Source organism: Belonocnema kinseyi, chromosome 3 (genome assembly GCF_010883055.1).
Source record: "Belonocnema kinseyi isolate 2016_QV_RU_SX_M_011 chromosome 3, B_treatae_v1, whole genome shotgun sequence".
NCBI lineage: Eukaryota > Metazoa > Arthropoda > Insecta > Hymenoptera > Cynipidae > Belonocnema > Belonocnema kinseyi.
This window is the reverse complement of record NC_046659.1, coordinates 53,908,387-53,931,394: the sequence shown is the minus strand read 5'-3', so window position 1 is coordinate 53,931,394 and position 23,008 is coordinate 53,908,387. Positions and strand designations below refer to the sequence as shown.

At 35.1% G+C, this 23,008-nt stretch overlaps 1 protein-coding gene across 2 annotated transcripts in view; it reads right to left on the bottom strand.

The window, feature by feature from the left end:
* Positions 1-22,590, bottom strand: part of LOC117168757 (ankyrin repeat domain-containing protein 11-like) — a 29,227-nt gene extending 6,637 nt beyond the window's left edge. The window contains exons 1-7 of one of the 2 annotated variants that reach the window (XM_033354510.1): positions 22,517-22,590; positions 22,154-22,267; positions 21,941-22,075; positions 19,109-19,337; positions 7,798-9,311; positions 4,628-6,979; positions 4,149-4,321 (exon numbers count right to left, since the gene is read on the bottom strand). In XM_033354510.1, the coding sequence (XP_033210401.1) occupies positions 4,149-4,321; positions 4,628-6,979; positions 7,798-9,311; positions 19,109-19,337; positions 21,941-22,075; positions 22,154-22,267; positions 22,517-22,525 (4,526 nt within the window). In that variant the 5' untranslated portion in view covers positions 22,526-22,590. The remainder of the gene's footprint in view (positions 1-4,148; positions 4,322-4,627; positions 6,980-7,797; positions 9,312-19,108; positions 19,338-21,940; positions 22,076-22,153; positions 22,268-22,516) is intronic. The other variant, XM_033354509.1, reaches the window with a different exon arrangement.
* Positions 22,591-23,008: the final 418 nt, after the last annotated feature.

The window sequence follows — 23,008 nt, the reverse complement described above, 5'->3', positions numbered from 1 at the left end:
TGTTTATAGGGCATAAAAACTTTGGGTATCAGTGATCTAAGATAGGACTTGCGGAAACCCCCCTCTTTCGTCTTTACAAAAGGAATGATGTAACAGCTTTATGGCTGCCCCACGATTGCGGGGAAACGTCTAACACTCACGGGAAATAACTGCATGACTGTGTCAGAAATATGGACCAACAGCGTGGCTTCGGTCCTCTTCCTATAAAGAGAGCTTTAGGGTCACGCTTAGGCTTACAAGCGGACGTAACTGGATCAGCCAAGCGTCAGGGGCACTTACGGTCTTGACTCAGAATTATAATAATAATAATAAAGAGTCACGGTGGCTTAGTTGGTTAGGCGCCCCGACTTAACGTTAGACTTCCGGGGTTCTATCCCTGAGCCGGTACTTATGGCAATTTTTATATGAACCTTTACCAAGGTTCTGGTGATTCGGATCCCACCTGTTTACCTAAGCATTTGAACGTAACACAAACTGCGTTAGAGGTGCAAACTCTTGTATACTCTTCAGCTTTGGCAACCGTTAGAACGTTAAGCCGCAGAATTAGGCCTTCAAATGCAGTCTTTGTCCCAGCAAGGGATCGAGATTCACTTTCGAAGATCAGGTTGGATATGGATGTCAGCAAAGTAAGGTGCAAATTGGGTCGATTAACTCAATATAAAAAAGGAAATAGAACTAGAAAGCTGATAACCCATGTTCTTACTGCCAGACTGCGTCAGTACAAGAACATTAGTGCACGAAGACAACAAACTCGAACCGTTCAGAAAGATGGAAAAAGATTCTATCGTGAACTGAGTGTAAAGCAAAAGAACCATCAACACTAAATCCCTCAATTGAAAGACATGACTAACTACAGATCGGGTGTTTTGGAGAAAAATAAACAGATGCATTTAGAACACTGCGTGGTTCAAACTAGAGAAATCAAGGGTAAGTCTAAGCCCTGAAATGCAGCTGACAAACATCACAGCTTTAGATATTTCAGCAGTCTTGAAAATGGTAAGTAACTGGAAAGCTCCAGGTCTGGACATGGTGCACAACTGCTGGTACAAGTACCGGACGAGTGTGCAACGTGTTTTCAGAAAATCATTGAACACCCAAATCTGATGTCAGGCTTTATGCTCCAGGGTACTACGTACATGTTACCTAAAAAACCAGACGCCCATGACTTGCACATGGCATATATTGACTACTAGCAAGCGTTATGCATTACGCCGGGTATATTTCAAGGAGACTCCTTTAGTGCACTGTAATTCTCTTAAACGTTAAACCCATGGAGCAAAACACTAAACAGCATGTCTCATGGATTCAGAATACATGATATTGAGGATGGTCATCAAGTGACCCATCTTCTTTACATGGATGACCTTAAGGTGTACGTTAGTTCAGGCCAGAAACTGCAGCAAGTGATCGATGTCACAAAGCAGTTTTCCAATGATATACACATGGAGTTCCGACTAGATAAATATAGAACAGTGCAATTAATCAGAGGGGAATTAGGGAGCGCAGAGTTAGAGAACAAGTTCGAAAATGACATCAAGGCAATGGCTGCAGGCGAATCATATAAATATCTGGGTATTCTTGAATCTAAGGGTATTCAGCATACGATAGTTAAGACAAGCCTAACGACTGCCTTCACTATGAGACACACATTGATTATGAAGAGTTTTCTCAACTCGGCAAACAAATTCAGGGCAATCAACACCCATGCCATCCCTGTCCTCACATACTCCTTCGGGATGATCAAATGGTCTAACACCGACCTTGAAAAGTTAAACAGAATCAACCGCGTAGAAATGAAAAAGCCTCAGATGAGGCCTTGAATTTCAAGACAGAAACTATAGAGGAATAAGAATTATAACGGAGATAGAAAGATATCCACGGAGAGCACCCCAAAACAATAGATCAACATGAAGTGGATAGTGAGGCATCCAAAATTTGGTTGAGAAAGGGTGTTCTTTAACCAGAAACGGAAGGATTCACCATTGCGATACAGGACAAGGTTGTCAGCACCAGCAGTGATCGCAAACACGTGTTACATCAAAACGTGGTTGACCGGTGGCGATTATGTGGAGATGCCAACGAATCTATCGAGTACATTGTATTTATTGCTGTCACGTAATGGCTCAGAAAGAATATACACACAGACATAATGTAAATGCCTTTCTATATATACAATCCTATTCCCGTTTTAGAAAATGAAGATTAGTTCTTATATTAGGATGTTACTATCCAAATAGATCATTACATCCGAGCCAATCGACCTGACGCCGTAATGCGAAAAAAATGTAGAAGAGTTATACATCATCGACACTGCTTGTGCACTTAACCGAAATTTGCAGTCAACTTATACAACCAAGATCCATAAGTATAGCGAGTTATGGCATAAAGTAAAGACCATATAAAGCAATGTGACCCGTGCATATATTATAAGAATTCTAAGTATGACGTGTCTGTGTTGTCGTTGACGTGACGCCGCTAACGGAAATTTACTGGTATACCGTGCGCAAGTCGCCAGGACATTTATTCCGACAAGAATTATATAAAATTGGGATCGGCATCATCCCGAAAACAGCCGTCCAGACGAAAAATAATAAATCTGCTCTTTCCCATAAGGCCTGTTCGCCTTTACGCCGTAATGCCAATGCGACCATTATGTCAAACTGTCGATGATATGTGTCTTTATCAAGGCGGCAGATGAGTAGTAAGTGCAGATTTTGAGATAACAGTTTATCACATCTACGGAATGGTATACTCCTTTACAACGAAAACTGCTTCGTATGGGATGGTTAATAATACAGGTATAGGATAAGTTTTTTTATACATTCGTAAACAAATGCTACTTTAAACATCTGTTAAGTAACCACAAAATGCTAAATTCACCACGAAATTATTATTGCAGTGTGTTAATAGTATATTGAGCAACGATTGGACAATCATCGGCCCCGCACCAGTTACTGATACTTTTTTTCAAGTGCATAACAAGGGTGGTTTATAGGTTATGTAGTTATGAAAAATAATAGAGAGTCGGGGTTCCCCGAGTTTCTATTCATTTTTTAAATACCAAGAATTGGCGATAGCATACGGTGACCCCCAACTTTGGCATTAGAGAGACTGCGCTTGCGCTAGCTATGCCTAAGAGGAACTCGGCGCGGCTTACTATTGCCATGGTAACAGGTTTTCGAATCTTGTTCCTTTTAAGCATCCTAATCCAAGCGCAGTACATCTACCTGCCGAAGTTGCGATTGCTAGAAGCGTCCATTCGCATGAAAAATATATTTTTTGCGTGAAAAAATAATCAGGGACATCTGAAATTAGTATATTAAACACATTGCAATAATAACTTCGCGAGGAATTTGTCATTTAGCGATTGCTAAACAGACGTTCAAATTAGCATTTTTTACGCACATATAAAAAAATTTCGTTTGATAGATTTACTTACATATTTTTTCACGCAAAAAAATATATTTCTTCATCTCTTTGTATTAAAAAGAATCAGCAGAACTCGAGGAATCCCGAGTCTCTATTGTTTTTAATAACTACACAACCTATAAATCAGTAGGTTCTTTCTTCTTTCGGGCGCTTCGCCTCCGAAACCACCGTCCTCCCAACGCCTGTTAAGCACTTACGAAAAAAAATAGTACGAGTATCACTTGCGGGCCCACCGAATGCCCGCATTCGTTGCTCAATACATAATTACTGCACTGCTATCGCGTTTTATTGCTCTGTTCAAATATTAAGAATGATAACCTGAAAAAACAGATAATAAAATTGTCAAGGACAGACATACGAAGCATCACGCATGGAATTTAAAGTGATGCACGGAAACTTGCATCATAACTCACCGACACACGCTAAATCACACGCGGACATATCCAACGTTATGCAAGAACATTAGCATTATGGCGCATGGTAATTTAGGTCATGTGCGGATACAAAGTCGTGCACATACACGTACGTCACGCATAGATATTGAAATCATTGTTGCTGAATTACACAAGGTCATTTGCGTAGTTGCAGACGGAGGACTTAAACATCACACGGATGCAAATCACCACATCGCAGACATTTGCATCAACACTCGGAAATTTTCGCATGGATTCTGAAACGAAAAAGAATTGTAATGTTATGAAAAATAATGCAGAACATACTTATACTTTTTCTCATCACACTCGCTTTCTTTAGTAAGAGTATTCCAAATCTCCAAGAGGAGAAGCGGCCGCAGGTAGTTACAATATTCCTCAAAAGAATTGTAACGATTCTTCATAATACGTAACATGTCTCTCTTGTATACAGGTGGCTCGTGCGTTAGCGTCTTTTGTTCCTGTAATTCGTTTAAGATCTATTAACCCTCACAACAATGGTATATACCGGGATATCTCATTAAATCCCATTAATCTCCCATGGATAACCCGTCCGATACCCTGTAAGGCAGCAATCTGAATATCCAGGATGGCTATGGGACGTTTTTGGAATATTCAAATGTCCCAATTAGGATATACAAAAATCTTAGTATGCTACTCTTGGTAGATTTGAATATTCCAGAAACGTCCATTAGACATCCCAGATATCCTGGAGATTTCCCCCTTGCAGGATATTCCCCGACGTGTGTGTGTGTGTTTGTGTTTACCTCAAGCCACGCTGGGTTCCAGTCGAAAATGCGTGACAAATATTCGTCCAGCTTATATTGACATGGAGGCTTGTTTCGGTTTATTGGAGCATCTTTTCCAACAACTCTATTCAGAGAATGTTTAGCTTCGATTTCATATATACGAGTAGTATTTAAATTATCATCAAAACGTACTTTTCTTTCATTTTTCTTTTTAGTACCATTAATAGAAATTGGAGCCAGGCAACTTTTTCTGAAAGTTATTTGATTACCATTAATAATATTCAGACCAACATCATTATATCTAACATTTATGTTATTCGTAGCATCCGTGAGTTTTGAATCATCATATTCTTTAATAATCTCTTGATCAAATTCAATCAAATCTCCGGGAGAAATTTGTTCAAAATTTGCAAAAGGTAACTCTTGAAGATTCTCTTTGTTCTCTTTTGCTTCTTTTTCCGTATTAGGCCTTCTTTCCAGGTGGTGATGAGATTCATATTTTTTCTGACAAATATCATCTATCTTATTGAAAGAAACCCTCAGATTTTCCACTTCAGGGTTCGATTTCGAACAATGAGCAATCGGCTGCACCTGTTGTTCAATAAGCAGATCCTGGCGAGTTTTTGCAGTTACTTTAGCTTTTGCGGCCGCTCTAGGACGAACCGGAAGAGGGGCCTCTTCAAGATTTGCCTTCTTGTCCAATTCGACTTGTTTTAATTTCTCTTTTCTTTCCATAGCCTTTCGCTCTCTTTCTTCCCTTGAAGAAGGTGCTGGTTGATGTCGCTTATTTCTTGATCTGCGACTTTTTGCAGAAATTCTTTCGGGTGAAAGATTATTTTTTGGTTCGACCTTTTGAGCTTCATTCTGGAAATCTCCTTTCGAAGAATCAGCTTCCACGTAATCGTTGTTTTTTGAAGAAGATAAATTTATATGGCCTCGCCTCCTACCTGTCGGCATGTGATGAGGAGCTATGACTGGTGGTCTTTTTCTTTGCGGAATTTTGTTTTGTATTGCTAAAGCTGTTGCTTCTGCTTCGATGTGTTGCAATTCCATGTCAAAACATTTTTGTTTCTTTAAACTGGCTTCACTGGTGTTTATCGAAAGATCGGGTTCCTTCCGCTTAATTGAAGCTTCTTCCCTAGTCTTACCTAAACTTAATGATTTTGTTCGCGTAATATTCCCGAAGGTTTTATCGAGTTTCTGCACCTCATCCGTCATGTTCTTAGGCTTCGATGGACCGTAATCAAATAGTCTTTTGCTTGCTTCATCGCTACTTCTTCTCCTTTGTAAGTCAACGCTGTCGATTTTCGTCCTGTGCGAACCGTTCTCAAAAGTTTCGTCCTCAGAAATGTTCTTCCTTTCAAATTCAGAAGATTTCTTCTGATCACCTTGACAGAGTTTTTTCCTTTCTTGATTCATTTCATCCTCCTTTCTTTTTTGTTTCATTTCGAGGTCCTTTCTTTTCTGGTTCTCCTCATCCTGCTTTCTCCTCGATCGCTTTTCTTCATTTTCCTTATTTTTATCTCGGCTAACCTCGTGATCAGTTTTCTTCCCACGACTTTTTTCATTATCTCGTTTGTATTCTCTACTCGTTTCTTCTTTTTTCTTCTCCCGATTGGCTTCGTTCTTTTTCTTCTCTCTGGACTCATCGCAAGGTCTTCGCCCTTGTCGATTGTCGACAGAATCTCTTCTCCTTTCTCGATCAAACGAATTTCTTTGTCGTTCTTTAACCTCTCCATGAACTTTTCGTGCTTCTCGATTTTCATCAGCACCTCTTCGCCTTTCGCCATCGATTTTCTCAGAAGTCTTTAATGTTTCTTTATTTCCATCGGCTACTCTAATTTCTCTGTCGTTCTCTAATTGCCTTGGCCTTTCTCGCACATCTCTTGAGTCTCTTCGGCGCTCCTTCTCGTTTTCAAAGAGTTTCTTAGATTTTCGTGAACTTTCTGAATCTTTTTTGTTTTCTGATAATTCTTTTTTTCTACGTGCAGCGTTTGAACTTTCTCGCCTTGCGCAGGAGTCTTTAAAGTTTTTGATACTCTGCTGAAGCTTCTCTGATTGTATGGCACTCGATTCGCGTGAAATGATATCCTCTTCAGAGGATATGTCTTCCAAGTAAGTATCCTCTTTTTTCTCAGTGTAAACAACATCCATTTTTCTTAACTTCTTTGACGATTTAATTGTTTTTAGTTCTGATTCAGTGCGACTAGCTTTTGCATATTCCTGTGGTTTGTCAACAATTGATTTGAAAATCTTCTTTTCCGTTTCAACTGCGACTTTTGATGAAGAACGTTTCTCGAATAATCTCGCTTCTTCGGCAGCAGTCTCTTGAGATTGAATGTTTTCGTTCCACACATCGTCATCCGGTTGCTAAAATTAAAATATATGTTAGACTTTTTCAAAAATCAGAGGATTGAAATATATATATATATATATATTGGAAATTATAATTAAATCTCAAACCATATTTTTTAAAGAGTGTTGGAGGTGTTGGAGTTCTAGGAAAGCTGAGAACGGGGTAACTGAACGCTAACAATTTTTTAATTTTCAGCAATCAAAATTTACTTTCAAATTAAAACTTTGGCCTATTTTCATAACTAAACTCAAACTCCTGGAAAAATTTTTTAAAAAATTTTTAATTTGAACCACGAAAAATGAGCCAAGAAAACCCATATTCAAGACGAAATGAAGAAAATAAAAATGTTTACTGGTGCTTGAATTTTTTATGATAATTCTAGAAATTAGACTGGCCTTTTTTACTGAATAACTCAGATTTTATTTATCAAAAATACTTTATATGAGGATCATTTGACGCGGAATTCAATAACCTTGCCAAAGCGTTTTTATAAATTATTCTATCTTATTATTTTCGGAGGCGTCCTGCGTGAAGTGAGTGCATGTTTTTAATCGCTAGTTTTGTAGGTGTCTTCATACTCCTGGACAGTACAGCAAAAGTTTTTGAACTAAAAAGTTATTAAATTCGCAGTCAAAAATTGAATCCACTGTCATTACTAGAGATATGAAAAATTTATATAAAAAAAAGCGAACCCGATCAGAAGTCATTTTGCGCACTACTAATATTTACTTATAAGAAAATGCTCTTCAAAAGGACGCGCAAACATTAATATTTCAATCACACATAAAAACACGACGCAAAAAAAAAGCGTTAGAAAAGAGAAGAAACGTACTTCGGTCTCAGGAAGTTTATCCTTCCACAAAGTGTCAAGCTCAGGGTGGTCATCTCCATCTTCTTCTATTCCAAAAAGTGCATCGATACCGAATTCATCAGCCTCATATGTTTCTTCGGCTTTCCTAGGTTCAGTTTTCACACAGAAATCTTGACTCGGTTTATAAACCTGGCTGTTGAAAAGTCTATGAAACCATGTGCTCTCATGATCATCATCACTGTCTGAAAGCAGAATCACGTCATCTTCCTCACGAGTCTCGGGTACTTCATTTTCACCTTCATTGGTTGTTTTTTCTTTAACAATCTGTTCTTTCTCTACTGAATCAAAGAGTTGGGAACAAGGAAAACAGTCCGCATCTTCATCGTCCGAGCTCAGGCAAACGATGTCGACTTCGGAATAATTGAACTTTGGCTCTTCTTTCACCGGCTTTAACTTTATTGGAAAAGATGTGGAAGTCTTTTGATCTTCCAGATGACTTAATGAATCAGTCTTAGGTTCTTCTTTAATACACATTAAGTTTAAGGAAGATGCGGGAGAAGCAGGTTCAGTCGGATTCTCCTTGTAATTGGAACTCTCACTGTTTTTGACTTCAGCTACGACGAACAGGTCCTCATCGGACTCATAGTTCGTTTCCGTAGGCTCCTTCGTTTTCTTCGATCGTCGAACTTTGCTAAAAGATTCTTTGGTCACGAATTTATCACATTTGGAGACATTAATACTATCGGTACCCTTATTCAAAGGTTCTTCTTTGATTTTTACATTACTTATGGCAGAAATATGACCATTTGGCACTTGTCCATAGTGCATGTTTTCCTTATTTGATTGTTCTATTGCTGGTCCTGGCTCACACAAGTTCTTATTTTTTGGTTCAGGCTGAACAATTGGTTGAATTGAATGATTTAGTTTTGGATCTGTGTAGTTCGAATCGGCTTCCTTTCTAGAATTGGAACTGAGAGTGTCTTTTGGATCAGAAGATCTGCGACTACTTGTTTCAGTCTCTTTGTTTTGTAAACGGTTTTTGTTGACCAGATTATTCCCTCTAATACTTTGTAGACTTCTGTCTAACGAACTGTTCAGTAGGATGGATTGTATACTTGTAATCATAATTTTACAAGGTTTAATTTGACTTTCGTATGCTTGTTTTATTTCTTTCTGACTTTCATTAGATTTGCTTACAGTCTCTGTACTCTTTTCATCCGATTTTTTAAACATTTTCGCAATTTGAGTTTTTGGCAAATTTCTGTTTGACTCTCCATTACAGTGAGTTGCGGACCAGTTTTCTTCTGTCGCGTCTGAGCAATTTTTCTCAGCAAGGGAACAGATTCCTATAATCTGAATTTCATCGTTGTCCGGATCTGGCTTTACCGAATTGACATTGATAGATGGAACGATCGCGAAATTTTTGTTTGATGCCGGATCTGTACATAATCTTATCCTTGGTATCGGATCTGCATCACAGCTTGGACTTAACATAAGATCATCACCAAAACTTGTGCTTGGAACTGGATCCAAACCTGAAAACAATATTTATTTTAATAATTGTAAAAAAACTGAAAAAATGGTATTATTTGCAATTCAATTACAATAATGAATTTTTTGTGTAGATTTCGAATAAAATAGTAAAGATATCAACTTTTTTCTCGCTTAAGAGACATTAGCTATCAAATATATATAAATTGAAGAAAAAAGAAATATTTCTTATCCTGATTCTTTAGTTTCAGTTTTAGTTTTAGAGCAGAAAGAGCGACAAATAATGTTAATTTATTAATTTAGTGAGAAGCTATTTGGCTACTTTAATAATTAAGTGCATACGGATGATAGGAGGCCCTCACTTTGCAGTTGAACAATTCAAATTTTTTAAGTATAAAAATAATATTTTTTGTCATAAAAGAGCAAATGCAAAACTATCACATATAGGTGTATTTTTCCGTATTAGGTCCCTTTCTTCGCGGGCGGCCACATATTAATAAAATGATAATTAAAAAGTTTATAATTTATGATAGTGTTTTATGCAAAATCTCTGCATTCAGATAAAAGAATCTTAGCACATTGCGTGCATCAGAAGTTCGATTTTAAAATTAGTCGGTTTGAGGTTCAGGGGCGAACCTTTCACGGGGCCCATAGGGTAAAACCCCAATAGGAGCGAGGGGCATGACTTCGTCGGAAGAGGGGGGACTTCAAACAAATACGAGTATCTTCTAAATCAGCGATTCCCAAACTAGTGCCGACGGTCGGCGGCCCGACCACGGTCGGGGGAAGCCACCCCGGGCCGGGCAGCCCCCTAGGGGAGAAGCCAGCCAGGGCCCAGCTCCTCGGCAGCCCCCCCGCTATGAGAACCCTTTCATTGTCATGCGATTTAAGGCTGTTTCAATAACTAAAATCCTAAAGACGTGGCCCAATTCAATTCTAATTATCTGAATCATTTGCCTGATGTAATTTTAAGAAAATGAAAAAAAAGTTGATGAAAATCGGTTAACATTTCGAGTAATTAAGCACATCTTTAAGTACATGCAAAATTTCAAGAACTGTTAACTGGCATTGAAGATATTAACCGATTTTCATCAACTTTCTTTTCATTTGCTTAAAATCAGATTAGGAAATTGATTCAACTAATTAAAATTTAATTTATTAACAGTTTAACACATATGAATTTTTCTCAACCGACTCTAATTCTTTCGTGTGAAGCATGAAACCTCCCGCATGACCCACAGTCAAGTATCCCCCTTGTGTTCTAGTAGAGGGAAAAAAATGGTAGGGTGGAGGCCCTGCCCCTCCCTGAAAACTGCAAAAAAAAAGTTTGGAAAGCGCCATGCCCATCAGACATAAATCAGACATGCCCAACCTGGAGAAATTTCCGCTGGCTACACATGTTTTGCGCTAACCACTATTTCGGCTGGAGAACGAGAGTGGTAGTAGACGCGTGCTTAGCACTCTCCTCTCAGACCCAAGCAGCACCACAGATACGAAATATTTGACAGGGTGCTTGGGGCGACCAACGTTTCAATATCAATTTGTAATAGTGACTAGAGTTTTAATTATTTTATTTTAGTATTTTTAAATTTTTTGACAATAACTGTAATTAAAAAGAGAATTGTACAAAGTTTTTCTTTTTTGTACAAATGTGCATTGTTGAATATTTTAGTATCGCCGTTTTTTACATTGTGCATATGATGTATAGAAATATTGGATGATATTTTTTGCAGTATAACAATTTATTAACATCATGTACGAGGTAGAAATGTACGTTACAGAAATGAAATATAATAAAAAAATCTGAATCCTATTCCGTATCAATAAATTCAGATATGTTCTACTAAAACTAAATATTATATGTATTAAATACAATATACGAAATTAAACTTGAGCATACTACGTTGATATGTTTAAGTTAAAAAATTTACTTTAAGTCTCTTAAGTTTTAAGACCTTAAGCCGGGGTTTAGGTTGCCGTTTACAGTTTTCACCGTCCTACCTGCTCATCATCAAGACAGGTAATATTTTGAGGCAGACTATTGTTTTATATAGCAGTCAGGTATATTTTACTGTAGGAATGCTGTAAAAAAAGAGAAAGTTTTACAGGTGAGTGATGATGAGAATAATGTTGAAAGTTTGCCGACATAAATACTTTGCACAATTCTCCTTTGAATTACATTCTTTGAAAACAAATGTAAACATGCTGAATTAAAATAATTAAAATCTAGGCACGCGTCTACCACCACTCTCGCTCTCCAGCCGAAATAGTGGTAAGCGCAAAACATGTGTGGCTGGCGGGAACTTCTTCAGCTTGGGCATGTCTGTTCTAAATAATTTAAAATAATAAGTCAGGAATTTCAACTTTTGTCGTAAAGTAAATATAAAGACGCATTTTTCGCCGCTTCGGGGATTTCGGGTGGTAATCACTATAACTCGTACTTATTTTACATTTATTACTCAATATTTATTACTTATTCATATTCAGCTGTGGCTGAATATGAATCCTGTTTTTTTATTGGATCAACCACTTTTATAGCTGATGCCATAAAATGGGACTAACCGGTTCGTTTTGAGGGGTTTACAATAAAGTTCAAGAAAAAATTTAAATTAGGTATTGATGCTTCTATTCTACACGAAATAATCATGTTTTAATATATCCCTGTAATTAACTTTTATTTTTTGCGCCCATGAGAAAAAAAGTTTTTAAACACTGGGCTTTGTTGGGATCAAAATGAACTCGCGAAAAATTAAATATATTTTGAGCATAAAAACTGGAATAAAACTGGATAAAACTTTCAAAGTGATCATATGACGCCGTTCTGGACACCCTTTTGAATCCACGATATGGCAGAGTGAAGCTGCCTGAGACTGCTGGTGCTATGGAATTCCAAAAGGAACGGGTAAATAAAGGTTTTGCATCAACATTTAGACGTAATAAAGCTATCCGTAAGATGTTTGCCGCGATTACTCACAGATTACCAAAAACGAAATCGTGTTACGTGTTCCAAGGAGGTTTTGCAGCTATTTGAGCGGAACCCATGGGATTTCACGCGTCGTTACGATACTTAGACTGCAAAATAGATACACCACTACATGTCTGAGACTAAGGAACAATCCAAACAATGGACTGCCAAAGAGGAATCTGCCCCAAAGAAGGCGAAGACCGTTCCTTCAGCCGGGAAGGTTATTGCGACTATCTTTTGGGATTTGGAAGAAATGACCTTCAACGACTGTTTGAAAAAGATTAAGGTGTACACTATGCATCGTTATTAGACCTTTTTAAAACCAAACTGCAGAAAAAGTCAACGACTCACCCACAAAAAATTCATGTTCAAGCATGATCATGGACTAGCTCACTGTGCGGTTGAGGCCGCAAAATTGCTAGATTTAGGATTTCAATTCATGGAGCATGCCCCATATGGTCCAGATTTGGCTCCCTGGGATTACTACCTTTCTCCCAATATGTGACGTGCGCCGAAGAAAGGGGGCTTTCTCTGAAAAGTGAGATTTTTCAGGACGACCGGTTGTAGTCGACCCGATAGCCTGGAGTTTTAGGAGAGAGAGAAGACTTACGAAATCTTCCCTCTCCACTTGCCACTACATTCTAATGGAAGGAGATAGGTCGTAGACGCGGCTCACGGACGGGGTATAGATGAGACGCATACATGGTATGGTGAGTGGTGGGAGATGTTTCACGGAATCTCAAGCTCTCGAGCCAAAGCCCCATTACTCGGGTACCTAAGAACTCAATTATTAGCAATAATAACGCTCGGATGTTTTTTCCGATGGTTTAATTAACAAGAGCAGCTAAAAAACTGTCGAAATGTGTAAAAACCTTGATTTCGATTTTTTTTAGAGTAAGCCTCCTTTCTTCGGCGCACGTGACATATAAAGAAATGGAAAATCCTATTTTTCAGAAGAGATCAACAAACTGGAGCAGCATCTAACGAAGTGCATAAGACTAAAAGAAGACTAAGTTGAAAAATAAAAATGGGTTTTCCTAAAAAATTAAGTAGTTTTTTTTAACGAACTTTACCATCCATCCTCGTGAAGTACTACAACCCCCCCCCCCCCCCCCCCCCCCCCCCCAACATTCTTACAAAAATCATCCTGAAGGACAAAAAATATCATGTGTTCATGTGGAAGCTTACATAAATCTTTCACGGGTGCTAGAAAATATGATCCATTGCACAAATTTCCAGAAACTTCTACAAGTTATGAGTTGAATTTTTTTTACTTTTTATTAGTTATAGCTAACGAAAGTGTACAAAAAAGTTTTAAAATAAAGCTTAGCATTTGCGAAAAAGAAAACAATCGGTAATAATGAAATAGGCTCTTCAAGGAAAGAGATAATTGATTATAAAAAATAAAGTTGCGAGTGAGCCGGTCTTTCCTAGACGCGCCGCTTAGTCCCATTTTACGGTATCATTTAAAGGAGACAATATTATTTTTTATGAAGAAACTTTATACATTAAAAAATTATTTATTTAACAAATCCTTTGTTTAACTTAACTTTTTTCTCATTACTTTGCACAAGTTTTTAAAAACAATACGATTTTCATGAACGATGATAATAAATAAATAATCAAATACCTTTACTTATTTATGATTTATGTTCAGATTTTTTTAAAAATATTTCAGTTATTAATTTTTGTTTTAAATTCAAACAATACCATCAATACTAATATTGCATTCTCGAAAGTTACATAGATATTTTTTAAAAATACATTTTTTCGTGATAATAATTCTTTGAACAAAGATTTATCAAATAGTCAGTTGACTTTTTAAAACCTGAACCTTTGATATTAAACAAAAGTTTATGATTATTTCGTTCTTGTTTTGTAAGCAATTTATAGTGTTATCCATTAATTTAGAAAACAATATTTTTTCAACAATTAGGTAAAAAATTACTTATAAATTACTAAATTCAGAAATTGGTTTAAAGTAATAAAGGCCATGTAATACTTACCCCATTCCTAATATATCAATATTTTTCGCAACAAACCACGTTCACACAAATTGAGATATCAAGTTAAAAATTGTAAAATTAAATAAAAGGCACTAAGGAACGTGGGTTTGGTCCTACCTTTTTAGGATTATACAATTTTTTATTTTTGGAAAAACTTTAAGTTTTTATTTGGTATTTCTAGAAATTCAAGGACTTAAGGCGGTGTCAGGGTACCATGTGGTGTCTGGCGTCTTGGCTGACCTTTTCTATTTTCTTGCTGTAGGCCTACCACAAGAATTGAGCTCGATGCTCGCCAGAGAGAGACAGAGACTTCTGTATAATTACGATGCAATGGTACATTCGAATTGAATGAACGATAACCTAATGAACTCTATTCTACACCAGCATGGAAGTCGAGTCGAAGACTTGTGTTTTTTACTTGGTGATTCTCAGTATGCTTGACATTTGCCTATGTAGCATGGCACTTCGTTTTTTTTTTAATACAGAAATTTATAACATTTTCTCCCAAAACAGTTCAATTAGCGTGGTAATGGCCAATATATACGTATTGATTACGAAATAGTAAGATTAGCACCCTCCCCTTCCCATAAATTGAACAGTTACGAGATATACACTCGTGCAATTTCAGATTTTTTTAAAACTTCTAACATAGCATCAGGTTAACAAGCCCATTTACGAAGAAATATTACCTAAATCATTGTTTAATTCTGTCGATTGTTAATACAGAAAATTGAGAATTGTGTTGAGAAATTACAATTGTGCTTCTTTTGGTTAAAGTATTGATTTCACAGCAAAAATTTTTTTAAAAATTTGGTCTACTCTAAAACTGACATCTTTTTTGTAATATTACACTTCTTTATAAGTCATTAATTTCTAGAAAACTTCGATTACAGAAAAAAAATCTGTCAGAATAGAAAATTGTTTTTGTTTATTGCAAGGAATTTTCTGAAACCCTATTCTTTGTTTATTTGTTTGGTACAAATGTATTGTATCCTTACAAATAGTACGAAAGATGGTTCTTCGGAAGTGTCATGGGCTCTTTCCAAGGGCGCCGGAAAGATTTTTTTTATGGATGGGCTCACCGAAAATATGTTCAAAAATAGTAAGTTAAGATAAGTATTAGGTTTATTTTATTATTAGGTTTATTTATTTTATGGGTGGACTCCGCCAACTTTTCAAAATTTTAATTGTTGTTTATAGTACAAAGATTTAATATTTTATGTTAAAGTAGCTGATGCCTATTTCATAGTGAAGCTTTACATTATTAATAAACAAATTACCTCATGATTTTATTTAAAATCGCTACAGATTTAGTATTTCAAATTGTGGGAGTTCATAAATGTGTAATAACTTATTGAATATAAACCTTTGAATACGAACTTCTATATCAAAGCCGAAATAGATCCAAAAAGAAGTATCCTTTATCTCTTGTCATTTTTTGAAGAAAAAAATCCTTGAAGTAAAGAACCACAAATTTCTATTCTGACTTTTGAGTATTCCAACATTTTCGAACTAATTGCTGTGGAATCAGTATTTTAAAAAAGGGGGCATAATTTTAATTTTTTTCATTTTTCAACGTAATTCTTAATTTTTTGTGTTAACAATCAAATGAATTGAAGAAATATGCAGGACATTTTTCTTCATAAATGGGTTTTCTAACCGCTGTTATGTTAGAAGTTTCAAAAAGTTTTAAAACTTTCCTCAGAAACATGGCCGAATTTAATAAAATGGCACCCCTATGCTATTACTCCCACCTCCGATTTTATTGAAATACTGAAATTTTATTTTTCATTTACGGAAAATAACAATAAACCGTATTTCATATAATTCCAAAGCTGGTTTTCCCCTGATTCACTTTGCACTCATTTAACTCAACTTAAATTTACCAAAAAACGACAACCTCGACTTCATGGAGCCCCTAGTTAATAGCTTACATAAGCCTATTGGTTAAACCGGGCTTGCTGAGGAACTTCTTATTTCATTTCACAAATTTTCAACTCGATATCTCAATTCGTGCGGACATGAGCTACTGCGAAAAAATTTCGGTAATGTAGGAAGTAGGTAAGTATTATATGGGTTTAAACATGGACATAGGAAACAAGGGACTAGGCTTGCCATTTCGGGGGTGATGCAATGAGGGGGGAGGTCCGCCACCTTTTCATGTCCCGCGACAAACATGGCAACGCCCACATTTTTATATTTTCATGCACAGTTTGTCGGCAAAAATGCTCGTGCGCATAATCAAATGGCACATCGTAAGATGGCGGCCTTCTCCACTCATGGAATTCCCCCTCCCCCCGTGGATTCAACCCCGCTCGCCCAAGTTAGGATGGCATGCCTAGTCCCGTGTTTCCTATGTCCATAGGTTTAAAAGTTATGTTTTGATATCGTTTTAAAATATACGAATTTCTTTTTTAAATATTCATACAATTATTATTAACATCGAAGATATTAGAAATCGATGCAGCGGCTTAATCGAAGTCAAGTTGTATGTACAATGTACACCACCAACGAAAATTTTCGGTACAACGTGTGCGAATACTATTAAAAATCACTGCTGACTTTTAAACATGATTACTCGTTCAAAGAAAAAGAGATAACCTTTTTTAAAAACCGGTTAGAAAACTTATAGAGCATTTGTTTGCCATTCGAAGAGAATATACCAGATGAGGATTTTTTCAACAAAATTTGAGAATTTCTCGAATTGCGTACCTATATTCAACTCATGGCATGACCTAGGAAAGTTTTAGGAAATATCTGAAATTTACACTTTTATAAATTATATATTATATTATATACTATAAATTTATATCTTTGAAGTCTTATCCTCAATTTAAACTCATAAAACTTTTTAAAAACTTTAATAGCTCTAATACATGAAACAACAGAAATTCGACGCAGCATGCTTGAACATTTTTAGTCATATCTCGGGAACATGTGAAGGTTTTTTGAGTTTCATGAGCTTAAATTGAAGATAAAACTTCAAAGTCTGTGATATAAATTTCAAATTTTTACTTAATCTCTCCTAACTCATGCCACAAGTTGAAGTCCAGGAACAAAATTCCAGAAATTCTTGATTAAAAAAAAAAACAACTTCTCACGTCAAAAATATCTCTATTAGGAGTCATTCGACGCGGAACTTCATAAGATTGCAAAGGGTGTTTAAAAAAGTGTATTTCTATTTCTTTAAACATGTAATCATGTTGCAAATTTAGCAGTGACTTTCAATAGTACTCACACTAGTCATACCAACAGTACAAAACTCGATATCCAACATTTTTATCTAAAATAGGTTTATATAACATAAAAAATTATTAAATAATCAAATCAATTTTTTGATAAAAGGATTTCTTCAAATTTTCTTGTTTTGATACAATATATATATGCTAATTTTAAGCAAAAATGTCTGCCACACTGTGATATTCAATTTTAATTTTCTAGGAAAAGAATTTTTAGTGGATATAACCTTTTTTATTCTCATTCAGAATATCCATTTCTCGGAATCATGTTTATATGCTTTCAAAAAATTCGATATTCAATCGCTATACAAAGACGATTTTGAAAACGCATCAAATTTTAATCTTAGAATGCTCAGTCGACTTCTTTCTCGGAATTGACTAACTTGTTTTCACTAAACTTTATTTACCCATAAGGATCATGTTTTTATTTTATATCTGAACCACATATTTAATTTTTTATCAAAATCTACAGCTGAAAATGCTCCAATTTTAGTTTAATGCAACTTTGAGATTGTCAATTTCCCTATCCATTTTTTCGAAACTAGATAACTTTTTTCAATCAAACTTTTTGGCCCCAATGCAATTTTACAGAATTCTTTTTCGCTCCGCTGAAAAATGTCTATTTTGTTAGTTATCCAGTTATTGTTACTACTTAAGCGTCAAAAAATTATTTATGTGGAATTGCCTGTGTTATTAATGTTCGCTGGACCACAAAACGATATTGCTCTCTTGGAAATTGATTTAACCGGCGCACGGTTACGCCACATTAAAATGCCTAATATCTTGGTCGACACTGTATTTTGTAGATTCATAATTTTTCTGTACTGTCTTACTTTCCCCCGATTATTAAAAATTTGGCGACTCTCTATTTCGCTTTTAATGCTACAATTTGTAAGCTAAATATTTAAATTATAGGAAGGAAATATCGTTTAGGGATTAAATAACCCACGCGACTATTTTGACAAATGCTTTAATAGTATCTGATATTTCAACTTTTATCATTTGCACCTACCTTTATCTGCTAACAATGACTTTCTTATCAAATATAAGCGGGAAATTAAATAAATTCTATTGAATATCTAAAAAATATTATCTTAAATTGATCATATTAAACTATCTCATATTATAGATAGTATCACACAATCGAATATGTTTCTTATTTTCAACATTAGAAAAAAGCTTAGTCATATTTCATTTTTCAATGCAATTCAGTCCTATTATCATTAACATAAAAAAATACCAAACTTGCACATTTTTGCTATTTTTACTAATGCAAATCTATCAGGCACTTTTTTATACAATTTGAAACGAATAAAGTAGAAATTATTTACTTTACTCTGCTAAAAACAATAATTAAAAAGCGAGCAGATTATCAGTAGAAATAGATTTCCTACTATATAAAGACCAAAATAAAAAGTCGAGAATTTATTTTACACTAAAATATATCAGTCGATTCTCTAGTCTCTATTTAATTTTAAATGTTTTTGGTCACTGTTAAAGACGTGGCAGTTATCAGAAATTTTGAACTAGTTAGCCCTTCGACAGGGACTTTCTTTTGTTGCGTATATGAGTGCGTATAATCGTCGCCATTAGATGTATTTTAAGCGGATTATTATTTGTGGTTAAATTACCATTAGTGCGATTTAAATCACGTCCAATGGGATTCGGGTACGGATTATTGGCCCCGAGCTTTAGCTTCTTCGATGGAATGCTGTTACTCAGTTCGGCTGGTCGTTTAAATGAACCGCCAATCTGCTGATTCTGCATTTCAAGATCGGCTTCGCTGTCGCTTTCCACTTTGATTGGAATGTTTGGCACCACTGCGTCGTCTGAAAGTCGCCTGAGATCCTCATCGTTACCCTGTTAGAAATATTATTTATCTTTAAATTTCCAGTCAATTAAATCTTAAATTTAGTTCAATCTTCACTTTAAATTTCATCTTTATGAAAATATCTTCAAACCAATTTTAGAAATAATCAGAACGCGTGGATACACAGAGAAATTATTAACAGTGTTTTGTGGTTTTTACAAAGATAAAGAAAGTAAATAATTTATATTTTTAAATTATAAATTGCAAAAATTTTAATATTTTTTACTATCCTGTAAAATTTTGATGTTTGTGAATAAAATTGTTGAGTGTAATTTATAAAGTTTTGATCTGAAATTGCTTCACTTTTAAAATAATGTTTCCCACTAACAATTATTTAGTTAAGGCTTTCCACTTATAATTTTAATGTTTTACACGATTCAAACTTGAAACTATATAACACCACCTTAAACTTTTTAATTATATAGGAGTTTTTCATTTTTAAATTTTCAATTTAAATTGCTCAAAACTTTAAATTCTTTAATTATGAATCATCAAACATTGCTGATTAGGGTAGAATAATATGTGGGATAACAATATTAATTAGACAAAATGGTTGTTTATGAAAAACCTTTAATTTACCAAATTTTTACTAGATGGCCCAGTAGTCAATGATCTTGATTTTTGCCCAGGGTACAGTAAAAAGATTGAAAATTTAGAACGCTGTTTCCAAAATTGTTCATTCAAAGCCCAAAATTAAAAAATGGGAAATTATTTGAAGGACAGTACAATAAATGGGCATAAGCTACATGTTTACAATTTTTAACGAGAAAAAAGAAACGTTCTCAAAAATCTACTTTTCAATTTAAAAAAGAAGATTAGCTCCCAGGGTGTAAACTTTTATGCGCGTGATATTCAAACGTCTCGTCAACATGTCTTAGAATCTATCTCGTTTATTTGCCAAATACAGATCAAAATTGTTTTTTGTTTTAATGATACAGTTTTATGCTAGCCTGCGATTGCTTTAGAAAAACATTTAAATTTATACGGGTTTTATTCCTTTTTTAGCACAACTTTGGAAAATGAAACGTTTAAAAAGAAGTCTATTTATTTTTTAATCTTTTTCAGAGAAATAATTTACTTCTGTAGACTTTTGTCGCACCTTGTGTTATTTTTTCGTTCTAAAGCTTAAATTTTTATTTTCTTAACAAAAATCTCTTTCGTCACTTTGTGTCGAACTCATCAAATTCATCTTGTTTTATATGCTTTAAAAGAGAAGATATTTCGTCGGCAATCGGTTTTGCGATAGCAAAATGACTCATAGTCTGATTTAAAATTAATTCCATCTTTAAAAAATCTTAAAATCTCAATTTACTTAAAATCTCAATTTTCCGTAAAGGAACAAAATTTCTAATTATTAAGTTGATGAATAAAAAAAAATGAATATTCATCCAGCTCGCAGAAAACTGCCTTAAAGGATTAATAGTGATGCAATGTCCTACTAGTAAAATTACTAGTGTAATATTACGTACAATGAATTGAGGGCTGGGATGCAAGATCCAGACGAACGCTCGTAACGGGTAACACTATTGTCCAAGTCAGGTTGCATCGCTTGTTTTGTTTAAGAAAACAATTACTTTCTTCTCAGTTTTTTTCATTGAAAACCCCGTGTTTTTTTAGAATCAACTCGCAATAATGTGGCCAATTCTTAATAAAATTGGCTATTTTTTTCAGCGTGTAGGAGAGTTTTCCCCGCTCCCATTGATGTATGTCAACATTTCATAAAAATTGTAATTTCTTCTAATAATTTAGTCCGGAAAAATACCGCGCTTTCCGAGCTTCTGCGGAAGACTCCCCTACAAGCTGGGTGAAAAAATTGCCATTTTTATTAAGGATTGGCTACATAATTGCGAATTGACTCTAAAAAAATACGGTTTTTAATACAAAAAAAACTGTGAAAAAAGGTAACATTTTTTTTAACAAAGCAAGCGATGCAAATAAAAAATCTCTTCTGACTTTACTTTTTGACTTTACCTGTTTCGATCGTTCGCTCGGTGATTGCATACAGGCTGACAATTTCTACCGATAGGGAGCTTGTAATTTACTAATATCACTTACATAATCTTATTCTTTAGATGACAAAATGGTATATTTAAAATATTATAGCAGTATCTTATAACTTTATTTCTTTTGAACTTTAGTCATTACTTAGTGTTAACACTACACTACCGAGACCCAGTTTCAATAGGAATCGTGCAATTTCCTTTTTTGGGACCTTAGGTATTCGAGTACTTGAATATTTCGAGCGCGCATCGAAAAAAAATATGTTTACTACTTCGCGAAACTAAAAACCAGAATATTCGGACACCCTTTTACTATTATATTGTTAAGGGCACTATTAAAAAATGACAGTTTAAAAAACCACGTTTGATAAACAGTGTTGTTTGAACTTATCAGTTATTTTTAGTCAATAAATAATAATCTCATTGCCCGATAAAATGACGTAGAAGGAGATTTAAGTCAAATAATTCTAACTGTGCATTCCCATCTTCCTGAAATAAAATGGATTAGTTCAAAGTAAATCATGTGATTTAAGTAGCTCATGTAGATTGTTTGTAGATAAGGATAGATTGTAAAATAAAGTTAGAAAACGAACCACAGTTAGAGTGTAGGCGAAGCAATCCTGTGCCTGTGGGTTCACGTCGGGAACACCGATTCCTATAACGTCGTGCTCATTTATTTTTGTGTCTCTTAATATTCGATTGCCGTTCACATAAACGCCATTTGAGCTCTGAAAATAAGAATAAATTCATTTGAAAAACGAGAAAATTATTTCAATCTAAGTTGAACTATTTTAATAGAAACTTACTTGCAAATCACGTACATACAAGCCATCCGCATGTACAATAAAAATGCAATGGCGCCTCGAGACCAGCATACTTGCGCATATTACTTGATTGTCCCTTCCTCTGCCACAAGTGTACTGATAATTTAAATTCAATGGAAATATTATTACCGTATAAAAAAAAAATGAATATATTTTTATACTTTTACATGAATGGAAGGGGAAATCAAAAGAAATGTCGAACTTGCATGAATTTCAAATAATATTTTTTTTATCACACCGCCATCATTAGTGCGATTTTAGTTACTGCGAACGATACAAAAAACAGCTATTTTTAACACAGTCTGTACAATTTTTACTTAGGGTATTTTAGTATGAAGTTCTTACCCCATGCATATTATCGGACTCCGTCTCTGGACCCTCGTGGGTGTTCAGATTAGGACTTTCTATGCAAACTATTTGCAGTTATGATTGACTGGTGTGATAAAAAATAGTGTACAACAGCCGGTCCTTAAATGTCAATTTGCCTCGTGTGAATTGCAGTACTCGCCTCGTCTACGCCTCAATCCAACACGCACTGCAACTTTCACACTCGGCAAAAAAGCGCCACTTAGGGTCCTTGTATTACAAATAACTAGTTTAAATAAGGCATAAAACGCTTAGCATTGTAGTAAATTTCAAAATTGTATTAAATATTTCATTTTTAAGAAGAACTTTTTTTTGGATGAGTGTCAAAACTCCTATTCAAACAACTGATTGGTCCTGAAACGTCACAACCGAAAAATAAAGTTCGAACCCATCCTATCAGAAGTTTGAAAAATATTTTCTCTAGTCATTTGATTTAGTTTTCAGTGCGTTTTCATTTACACAAAAAAAATA